Genomic DNA, 11,791 nt, shown 5'->3' on the forward strand with positions numbered 1-11,791 from the left:
CTCATCCTCTCAATGTTCAAAACAAAATCCGGTTCAACTTTACACGCCTGGATTCTGGACAATTCATACAGACTGCTTTTCTTCTGTTTCACTTCAGCAATCTGTTTCATACACTTGCTTTGATTATCTGTATATTTCTATAGCTTCCACAGCTGGGGTATCCCCGGTCTAGGCGCAGTTGTTGGACCACACGCAACCGTTAACCCTATGCTTTCCTGCACATACAGGTTCTTTTGTACCTGTACCTGTGTGCTGGTACACATCGCTTGGCTTTCTCGTTGCCAGACTATTGACTTTGACGCAATGTGTTTTCTCATACATTTCTCTTTGTGGTGATCTTGTTCCTTTCACCACATTGCTTTCACACTCTTCAGCAATATTCCATACTTTCTTTTCTCTGCATTTCATACAATTCGCTCTTAGCTTTCAATTCACTATATGGGTAATTCACACAAACTTGTCATCTGTCTTACGGTTGTCACAAGCTTTCATTTAGTTCAGTAATCAATGGTTTGGATCTTTTATCCTGTTGCGTACAGTTCATCTTGCCTGCTTTATTCCTCACAACCCGTTGCTTTGAGTGCATTGCATCTTGCACATACTTTTTCATTCATTCAACATTTAATTTGGTTTTCTAACAGCCCCCAGAGGCGCCTTTGTTATAGTGCTCTCTCACTTCCACTCACCAGTCCTTGGTGTCTCCTCCGGGCTGCTGCTGTCTCGGATTCTGCTCTCTGGGCTTCTGCTCTCTGAATATGCTTTCTTTGGATTGCGTGCCCCACTCGCACTTCACCTTCTCTCTGTGGGTTGCTGGCAGCGCTGTTCACTTCCTGCGAACGCTGCCGGTAACTTCAGCATTCAGATCTCTCCCATGCCGACGTCCTTGGTAGTATACAAATAAAATAAATACAAATAAATACAACTAGTTTGTCTCGAATACTGTTTTGTTGTGATGCCATTAAGCCCTCTTGCAGAGGTGCCCACACCGCATGGGCCTCGTATTGTGTTGGATAGATGAAATCCTGTGTAACAGCAGATTCAGAAGCAGAGAGCAAGGCTGTATGTGTGGGACTATGTGCTAACTGGTCCTCTTTTCTCTCTTTATACCTCAGGTGAAGGTCCACTCCTAAGAAGATGATCATTGATTTGGATTGATAAGTTAAATATTTGGAGATCATGAACAGATTGTAGAAGATAAATCTTCACGAAAGAAAAGCAGCACTGCACGGCTGCGCTGAATATACAGGAGTCAACAACCCATCTGCTGGGGATTTTCAGGGCTTTGTTGGCCAGGTGAAGAGCAACAGAGAGGAACTTTGCTGATAGAGTTTGGGGGGGGGGGTGGTGTGGGGTAGGGGGGAGCTCCATGGACTGGCCAAAGATTGAAGTAAGAAAGGACCTCACTGCCAAGAAACGTCAGGACTGACCAAGTGAAGGCTGAGGAAGAGGAACCATCAACCACTGAGCAGCTGGACTCCATGGACCAAGTGAAGGCTGGGGAAGAGGAACCATCAACCACTGAGCAGCTGGACTCCATGGACCAAGTGAAGGCTGAGGAAGAGGAACCATCAACCACTGACCAGCCGGACTCCATGGACCAAGTGAAGGCTGAGGAAGAGGAACCATCAACCACTGAGCAGCTGGACTCCATGGACCAAGTGAAGGCTGAGGAAGAGGAACCATCAACCACTGACCAGCCGGACTCCATGGACCAAGTGAAGGCTGGGGAAGAGGAACCATCAACCACTGACCAGCCGGACTCCATGGACCAAGTGAAGGCTGGGGAAGAGGAACCATCAACCACTGACCAGCCGGACTCCATGGACCAAGTGAAGGCTGAGGAAGAGGAACCATCAACCACTGACAAGCCGGACTCCATGGACCAAGTGAAGGCTGAAGAAGGTGAGGAACCTTTTCCTGGAGGTCGCCGGGACTCTATCAACTGGGTGAAGAGTGAAATATGGGAGCAGCCCTCTACCAGACCTCACCATGACTCTAGGGATGAGGTGAAGATTGAATCATTTCAACCTTCTGCCGCCGATCAGCAGGGTTCCATAAACTGGCTAAAAATTGAAGCCGGTACAATGCCGTCAGCCCTGGAGCACCAGTGCTTGTGTCGATTTGTGAAAATTGAAGAAGGCGAGGCACGACCTGCCTGCCATTGCCAGCACCAGAGGAATGAGTTAAACATTAAGAACAGGGTGGTGACGTCTCTCGGTGAACTTCCAGATTCTCATAAAGGTTCGCCCTGTGAAGTTGTGGCCAAGGAACGATTTGCCAATGAACACGACGGTCCTGTGAGAGGTTGGAGGATTGAAAGCGCAACTGCAGGTAGGGCCTGAATGCTTTACATCACCAACAGCCTCATCATTTATTTATTTTATTTATTTGCACTTATCTTGCGCGCTTGCAGCCCATGAGGCATCGAGGCGCTGTTACAGATAAACAGACTTAAGTTACTGGCGGGTGCCCAGTGGGCTCATGGTTACACAGTAGCAGGAGGCACCGCAGAAAGGGGGCATTTGAAATGGAGGCTCAATGCTTTTACACCTCCACGTCTCACTCTATCTGTAAAATGAATGGATTCATGTAGCATCAGCCTCGGGTTTGCTCCTGCTAAAGATCAAGCAGACTCCATAGGAATCCATTAGTAAACGCAGTCTGCAAAGTGTCCTTTACACGCTGAGTTCATAAATAAGAGTGAAAGTGAGTTTGCCCCGTTTGACTCTTTCCTTTTCCCCTCCGACTTCTGAATAATGAAAATGGCATGCAGGGGACCTAACAGCACATACGTGCTAGCGTTGCTGGTCCCATGCATGCAACACATGTTTTTTTAGACGGTGAGCCTGAAAATGGCTGGAGGTCAGAAAGGGAAGAGGTTACACACGCACACACCATCACCCGCACACCATCACCCTGCCTTTAGACCGGGAGGTGCCAGCTGAAGGATGGCATTTTAACATGACTTCTAAGCTGTCGTCATGCGATAGGTGTGACACAGGACCCCTCCTTGAGCTATCGGTGCCACGACCCCTCCTTGTGCTATCGGTGCCTCCTGGTAAACTGCTGTCTGTGTTCTACAGTACTCTTCCTCAAGGAGGGATTCTCAAAAAGTACAGTGAAGGAACGCAAATAATAATACAAATAAAACAGGACTAGGCAGGGGTTTATACACAATAAATCGTCACAACACTTGATCCTGAGATGAAGAATCAAGCAAGAAAAAATGTACTCCATGTTATTCTTAGCCTGAAAAAAACTATTTTAATAACTGTTTTGTAAATTTACTGTCTGAACCTGTGCACAGTCTATTCCTGCCCAGGATTCCCAAGTAGACAGCAAGACCATCCACAAAAACAGCAGTTGGTAGAATTGATATGTCCTCCCATAGCTAGTCCATTTGGTGAAAAGATGGGAGGAAGTCCAGTCTACTGAGGGCCAGGGTGGTGATGGGGGGCAGGGGGCCTAGGTGGAGTAACCTGTGATATGGTTAGTCCCATGAGGAGACTGGAGCAGAGGTCCAGTCTGCTAAGGGACAGGGTGGTGATGGGTGCTTAGGTGGAGTATCAGTGATGGGGGTAGTCCTAGGATGAGGCTGGAGCAGAGGTCCAGTCTGCTGAAGACCAGGGGGTGATGGGGGCCTAGGTGGACTACTCCGTGATATAGGTAGTCCCATGGGAAGGCTGGAGCAGAGGTCCAGTCTGCTGAGCACCAGGGTGGTGATGGAGGCCTAGGTGGAGTAACCTGTGATATGGGTAGTCCCATGAGGAGGCTGGAGCAGATGCCCAGTCTGCTGAGCACCAGGGTGGTGATGGGTGCTTAGATGGAGTATCAGTGATGGGGGTAGTCCCATGATGACGCTGGAGCAGACGTCCAGTCTGCTGAAGACCAGAGTGCCTTGGTTAGGAACTGGCTTAAGCATTGACTGTTCTAAACCAATCTCATTTATCATACGGCTGTATGATTTATAAAAGCTAATAATTACTCCACATTTTGCTTCTTTCAACAGAAAATGGAGCACTTATTAAAACCAAGAACCTGGAAATATATTGTGGAGGAACAACTATCCATGGGAAGAAGACCAGTCCTACAGAAGATGGACACAGCCTGTCTGCTGAACAGGGAAAGAAATTGGCACGCTTACATGAGGGGCAAATGCCGTGCACATGTACTGACTGCAGGGAAGGCTGCAAAGGCTCATCGTGGTCTGTAAGGCACCAGAGTTGTCAAAAGAGCCTCCATGGAAGCAGACATTGCGAAGAGACCTTCATCCAGAACTCTGAACTCATGAAGAGGCACCTGAAGGAGGAAGCTTTTGCCTGCAGCATATGTGGTGAGTCTTTCACCAGCAGTCCCAGTCTAATGATGCATGAGAGATCCCATGTGCATGAGAAACTCTACAAGTGCTCAGAGTGTGAGAGAAGTTTCACAGAGCGCATTCAGCTTTACAAGCATCAGAGCGTGCATACTGGGAAGAACCCTGTCCCTATGAGGGAAGATCTGTCCCAGCAGGAGATGGTCCATACTTGTGAGAATCCCTACGAGTGCATGGAAATGGGTAAGCACTACAGCCTGAAATCAGAACTAAATATTCATCAGCGATCGCACACACAAGATCGATTATACCAATGTGCCGAGTGTGGTAAGCACTTTGGGGCAAAATCACACCTGATTATACATCAGCGGTCCCACACTGGCGAGAGGCCATACCAGTGCACTGAGTGCAAGAAAAGCTTCACTCAGAAGTCAATTCTGGGTCAGCATCAAAAGATCCATACTGAAGAGAAGCCACACAAGTGCAAACAATGCGGTAAGCACTTCCGGCTGAAATCCCACATGAGGACACATCGGCGAACCCACACAGGGGAGAGGCCATACCAGTGTACCGAGTGTGAGAAAAGTTTTTCTCAGTTCTCAAATTTGGTCCAGCATCAGAGGACTCATACGGGGGAGAAGCCTTATGGGTGCCTGGTGTGTGGGAAGCACTTTAGCCATTCATCCACACTGAAGCAACACCAGAGATGCCACATTGTGCACAAGCCTTAAGATTGCTCTGAATGTGGGAGAACCCTTCCTCTGCACGCACTATTTATCATAGCATGTGTAGATGGGGGAAGCTCTGCAAATGCATTGAATGTTGTAAGCACTTTACAAAAATGTCAAACCTGGGGACACAGCTGAGTTCTCACAAAGGAGAATGCCTGTACCAATGTAGGAATTGTGGTGAAACCTTCCCTTTAAGGTATGAACAAATATCAGAGGATCCGTTCTGTGGTGTGCCGAGAATCGGGAAGAGAAGAGGGCGCAGAATGCTGGTGGTCATTTGTGGCTGCAGGAGCCAGGTGAACAGGGAACAGGTGAGCAGGCTCTCATGCAGTCTAAATTGGACTATTGGAATAGCCTATACCTAGGTGCTAACCAATCTATAATCAACAAAGTACAGGTACTCCAAAATAATGCGCTACGAGCAGCATTAAACATCCCCAGGCGAGAGCACATCTCCACCACCAGAATATCCTGCAAATGGCTCTCTATACAACAAAAAAATTGACCTAAAAACCATATGTCTCACATACAAAGCCCTAAACCATCTAGCCCCACCCTATCTCACCAACAAATTCACCCTAAAATCGGCGACTAGAGTTACAAGATCCTCCTACATTGCCCAGATATTGAATCAGGAAACAGGTTATTGGATGGTTACTGGAGAAAAACTAACATTACCATCTTCTCTCTCCTATGCCTGACGATCCTGCCTTTACTCTAACTATCTGATGCTCATTGTAAACTGTACAAACGGTACAAATGTAGAACTGTAAACTGTATATATTGTATTTTGTAACTTGTCCTGAAGCACCCTTTTACCCCTGGGTCTGGAGCGCTATATAAATAAATAAAACAAACAAACAAAGGGAATCACTGTGATGTTGCTAGAGAACATGCATGCCACAGCTGCACTCAACTGCATGCAGCAGTTTAGCAGAGTGTGCACAGCATCAGCTCCAGGATTCGGCTGTTGGTATCCAAAACCAGAAACAAGGGTAGCGTGGCATTGAGTGAGGTGGAGGGAATGTCCGGGGCCAGAATGACCCTGGGGCGCATCAAGGTTGGGGCATGGGTACAGAGCCCCAATAAAGATGCATTCAAATGTACCTTTGGCCTTGCTTACGTTTAGCCGGGTGAGCCTTTAGAATTGCTCTAGCTGATGGATGCGGATTCGAGGAGGGAAAAAGGGAGATTGGGGACTTTTCTGGGACTGGGGAACAGTGGCATGTCTTAGTTTATCAGAATGTGGTGGGCGCAGGAAGGCACAGTATAGTGGGGGTGAGGGGCGAGCATTTGAACATTTAACATGGTATTGCCACAGGGTTACTAGAATGCCATGGGGTGCAGTCAGGCTTGGTATGAGCTGTGCTGCTCCCATTGGTGACAATGCCAGACTGATTTGCAATGGCACAAAGAGGCTACAAATCGATGGTGTGGAAGCCCAGAGCACTTCCAGAGGTCGAGATTGATTCTAAAATGTCCACCCATCACCTTTTTGTTTACTGGCAGTAACGAGGCAACCAGCGGAAATTTGGAAGCCTTGCTAACACTTAAAAACCCAGCTGGAGGAGTAAATCCTTAGGCAATGTATCAGATAGAGTGAAGAATACTGATGAGTGAGAAACTCCTGGGGGAAGAGGGGTCTCTGTATAGAGCCTTTCCTGGTTGATGTGAGGACGTTGCTACATCCTTCCAAACAAGGCCAAGCATCGGGATCAAGCGGGGTTAAGTGTCCAGAGACTGTGAGTGGCACATCTGTAGGACCCAGGGAGCCTTGTTAGAGAGGGGCACAGATCAAAGAAAACTCTAATGTTCAGTAGTTTTGTTAGCAGAAGAGAACACCATTAATCGGCATGGAGGTGGGAATCAAAGGAGATCGCAAATAATCATAACCACTGACAAAATCTTTGTGCAGCCTTACATTGCATGGTTTATCAGTGTGGCTATCTGCTGTATCACTACAGAACTGGCAGGCAGGTTTTACCCTCATTGTGCACCATCAGTGAGGTGTAGCTTGGGGACTCTCGGAAAAGCAAGTACAGGACCTTAAACACCAGGGCTAATAATCATGAAGTGTTATAGAAACGGTTGGAGAAAAGTACACAACAGTCTTTGTCAACAAATTATGTAATGGAACCACAACATTAATATTATTTGAGTTGTTTGAGTACCTGTTAAGAATTATTGATGAAATCATTCCAGGATGCAAGTTATGTATGGAATATGTTTTTCCATTTTACTATGTTATCTTTCTAATGAGATAATGTAACGCTCACCTGGTATCCACGGGGACGTCACTCAGCCTGTTCTAACCTCTTATGATCTAGAACCCTTCCCTGGAGGCTATTCAACTGGAGACTGGGCCTGAAACACAGGATTGGGAGAGTTTAACTCCCTATTGTCTCTGTGCTTGAACCCCTTCTTCCCCGGGTTCCAACCCTTCCCTTTGATCCACAGCTCACCTTGTTTTCTTGGATAGTGTGCTCTCCGTCCTACTTTCAGCGCAGGGGCGCGTTGATTGATGCGGGCTCGTTGCTGCCTAGTTACTTCACTGGCAAGAGTCTGACAGGTAAGTATAATGAGTCTTTTGAATAGTTCTCTAACTTCGTTCCTTTCCTTCCTTAGATGATGGCCGGCGTCCGGAGATGGCGGCGTGCTGCTGAGATGAGTAGCGCTGAAGGTGAGTGAGAGTGCGTTGTGCAATGTACCCCTTTCGTATTTGCATTGAACTGAGTTCTTTTTCTATGTCTTTTAGGTGCCGCGACGTTTTCAGTGTGGATGCCGGTTATGAAGAACAAATGCGGTGGGTAAGCGCGGTATGCGGCACCGCTAGATGTTTCCACGCTAACCTGGAGTGTCTTTCCCTCTTGCAGATGGATGAGAAGTTCCGGAGACAGAGATCCCCCAGAGCGGCTGGGATTCAGGTAAGCGTTTGAAGCTCGTACAGTATTTAAAAATAAGCAAAGATTTGCGGAATGCTTACTAATGCCTTTTTTCTGTTCTTTTCCCTTTTCCTTAGGAAGCGGGGTGCCGGGATGGGAATGACACCGCCGAGGATGCCCGCAGAACAGAAGGAGCCATGAATGATGGGCAGAAGCGCCGCAAGGTAAGGCTGTTCCTAACAGTGTTCTTGTTCTTGCAGGAGCTGAGCGCAGAAGAAAGATGCAGGCCTACTGGAGACCGATCCGAACACGGTGAGTGTCACGCTGCCGGTGCAGAAAACGCAAAGCATGTTTCTCAGCCTGGGTGTGGCTTAAATAGTCTCTGGGTATCCCAGGTGTCTCTGGGCTGAACCACACCCAAAAGACTAGACCGCACATGCAGTTCTGGGAACCGGAATATTTGGGGGCATCCATCTTGTCCCCATCAATGCACTCCAAGTCCAATCCCCAATGTTATCCTATGGGAGTGAGTGAGTGGTGCCACAAGCGCCAAGTCTGACTCCAAGTGGGTCTTTGGAGGGATAGAGAGGCCCTTGAGGGCTATGTAGGTGATCGTGGCCTGGCTCCAGCCTGACATCTTGGAGGGCTGGGGACATGAGGGGCAGGAATCATGACAGCACTACCTCCCCGCCCCCCCAAGGCCCCTCTCAAGGTGGCTCTTCTGTCTGGTCCTGGTTTGGTTGGATGGTTTTGATGAAATCGTCTAAGCAAACGAGGCACATGGATGTACTCACAAGGCTCCCATGTCCTGTCTTGTGGACCATACCCCTTCCAGTCTACTAAGTAGTATAATTTGGATCTGACGTACTTTGAATCTAGGATGTCCTTGACTTCGAATTCTGGCTCCCCGGCGACTACTACTGGCTGCGGTGGCGTTGCTACCCGGGTCCCAGGTTGAACAGGTTTAAGGAGAGACACGTGGAACACAGGATGAATCTGCATGTTTGACGGCAAAACTAGTCTGACCGCCACAGGATTTATCACAGAGGTGACGGTGAATGGACCCAGGTATCTTGGACGGAAAGTTTGGGTTCCTTTAATGGACACGTGTTTAGACGCCAGCCAGACTTTGTCTCCCACTTGGTAGTTGGGGGCCTTTGCTCAGTGTTGATCAGCAAACTTCTTTTGGCGATTCTTAGCTTGAAGTAGGTGTTCAGCTGCCCTTTTAAAGGTTTGAGAAATGGTCGTGTGCAAGGTTTTGACTGCTGGCATTTCCAGGGTTGTAGGAACGTTCAACTCAGAAGTACGTGGGTGCCTGCCATACATGGTATAAAAGGGTGTCTGCCCAGTGCTGGTGTGTAGGGAATTATTATAAGCATATTCATCTATCCATAATAGGTCGAACCAGCTTCCTTCAGCTTGGTGTAACATGCAACACAGATACTGCTCGAGCGTCTGATTTGTCCTCTCAGTTTGCCCATCCGTTTGGGGATGGTGACTGGTGGATGGCCGGATGTCGATCTGGGCCATAGAGCAGCATTTTCTCCAGAAGTTAGATACAAATTGAGTACCTCGGTCTGAGACCAAATATGAAGGAGACCCATGGAGCCATACGATGCCTTCAAGAAATACCATTGCCAGAGTGGAAGCATTTGGAAGCCCCTTAAGAGGAATGAAATGTGCCATTTTTGAAAATAGGTCCACGACCACACGAATAGTGTTAAACCCTTGACTGGGTGGTAAGTCAGTAATAAAATTGAGGGACAACGTGTGCCAGGGTGCTGGTGGGATTTCCAATGGTTGTAATAGCCCAGCCGGTTTCTGCTTGGATGACTTGTTTTGAGCGCACACTCCACAAGATAGGATGAATTGGATAATGTCTTTACGCCACGTGGGCCACCAATAATTTTGTTTTACCTGGGCTAGGGTTTTGTCACGATCCCTGCCCTAAGCCTGGATAACCAGGCCAGGTGGGCTACTTCTACCCCCATCAGGCCCTCAAGGGCCTTGACATTTGCCCCCAGACTCTCTTGGAGTCAGTCCTGGCGCCTTTGGCGCCAGGCTCATATGCTAGAGCAGTAATCAGGGCCCATAAGGGCATTGCGCAACAACATGGATGCCTCCACATGGCTCAGTTCCTAAACTGAACCATGCGGTCTAGCATTTTGGGTGTGGCAGACTCAGTGATACCTGGGATGCCTGCAGGCTATATTAACCACACCCGAACTCCAGTACACGCTTTGCGTTACTTTGCATTCCAGCAACGTGACGCTCATCGTGTTCTGCAGCATCTTCGAACCTCGAAAAGCCTGCACCTGCAAAACAAAGGGCCATCGTTATTTTCAGCAGCTTACCTGAGATTCCACCGCAGACTGCAATCAGCACCCAAGGAACAGCAAGCTTCTTGGATCTTCCAACCTGCAAAAAGAGAAAAAAGAGACATTAGACATTTACATCAGAGCCGGCAACTTACCTCTCAAGTCGCCTATCGACCAGCACCGCTTAGGAGCCTCTTGCTTCGGTGAACGCAGTGGCCAACGGGAATAAAAGACAACAGGTTAGCAGAAGCACGGCACCATAGCACTACGTATAGCGCCCACTTACCGCATCGAGCCGCTACCGAAACACCATCACTTGCCGGTGAGCCCAAATCCAGCCAACGGCCCACAGCGGACTCCCGCGCACCTACTGGGAGAGAAAAGACATCATTAGATCAAAGAAAGGCTTACAGAATAACATTAATAAGACCTACCTGAGAGACTCAAAGGGGCAGCATCAGTGAAGTAACTCGATTGAATCGCCCACAGAGGACAACGCGACCCTGCTAAGAAGGCAGGACGGAGAGCTCGCCAAAGCCCAAAACAAGGTTAGGAAAGGCCCGGGGAGGCGCTGTGGGCATACGGGGTGTTGGGTGGTTATTTCCCCAGTTGCTCAATCTTGAACATTGCCCACCTGTTTTCCAGAAAGAACTCCCCGCTGATAATACCCGGGAGCGACCGAGAAGGGCACCAGGGTTCCGGCAGCTGGGTGGCGTCCCCGTGGATAACAGGTGAGCGTAACAGGTTTTAGTGATTCCGGGGTGGCCCTCGATCAAGGAATCATGATAGCCGGACATGACTTGTTCTCGTAGTTCTTGGTTTGGTAAGAATAAACGATTCCTGAAGTAGGGCAAACAATCTTTTATCATGTAATGTTCTCCTTGTGCACTCCACGCTTGTAATTGCTCCGGACTCATCAGGTTTTGGATTTCTTCATGTAATTCTTTCTGAGTTATGGTTGCTGTGATTCCTAGGAGCTTGTCACTCGGGATGATTGCTATTGGGTCAGGGGTCTGATACCCTTGCTCTTCCACCCCCATACGGGAAAGGGCATCGGCCTTCCCGTTTTTCACCCCTGGTCGAAATGTAGTCACGTAGTCATATTCAGCAAAAAACAGAGCCCAACGTAGTTGTTGTGAGGATTGGGTCTTTGCAGTTTTTAGGTACTGGAGGTTCGGGTGGTCAGTTATTACGGTGATTGTGTGTCTGGCGCCCAAGAGGTAGTGCCGCCATTCCTTAAAGGCTGACTTAATGGCCAGGAGTTCTTTGTATGTGATGGCGTGATTTAGTTCAGGGGGTGTGAATTTACGTGACCAGAATGCAGGCAACAGGGTGCAACTGGCCCGTTTCAGGGTCCTTTTGTGAGAGGACAGCTCCCATAGCCATGCTTGAGGCGTCTGTTTCCACCAGGTATGGGAGATCAGGGCGAGGGTGACGTAAGATTGGGGCAGATGTGAATCTTGCTTTGAGTTCCTGGAAAGCCTCCTCGGCTTCTGTTGTCCACTGGAACTTTTTGTTGCTTTTCCTTAGTAATGACCTGATGGG

The 11,791-nt window shown here is 48.4% G+C and overlaps 1 protein-coding gene across 1 annotated transcript; it reads left to right on the plus strand.

The window, feature by feature from the left end:
* The first annotated feature begins 1,370 nt into the window (after positions 1-1,370).
* LOC138564870 (zinc finger protein ZFP2-like) lies at positions 1,371-9,050 on the plus strand. Its single transcript, XM_069642938.1, has 2 exons — positions 1,371-2,331; positions 4,010-9,050. The coding sequence occupies exons 1-2, from the start codon at positions 1,479-1,481 to the stop codon at positions 5,044-5,046; spliced, it is 1,890 nt and encodes a 629-aa protein (XP_069499039.1). The 5' UTR covers positions 1,371-1,478; the 3' UTR covers positions 5,047-9,050.
* The last annotated feature ends 2,741 nt before the right edge of the window (positions 9,051-11,791 follow it).

The sequence above is a fragment of the Ambystoma mexicanum genome, chromosome 1p, assembly GCF_040938575.1.
Source record: "Ambystoma mexicanum isolate Mex_15411 chromosome 1p, UKY_AmexF1_1, whole genome shotgun sequence".
Taxonomy (NCBI): Eukaryota; Metazoa; Chordata; class Amphibia; order Caudata; family Ambystomatidae; genus Ambystoma; species Ambystoma mexicanum.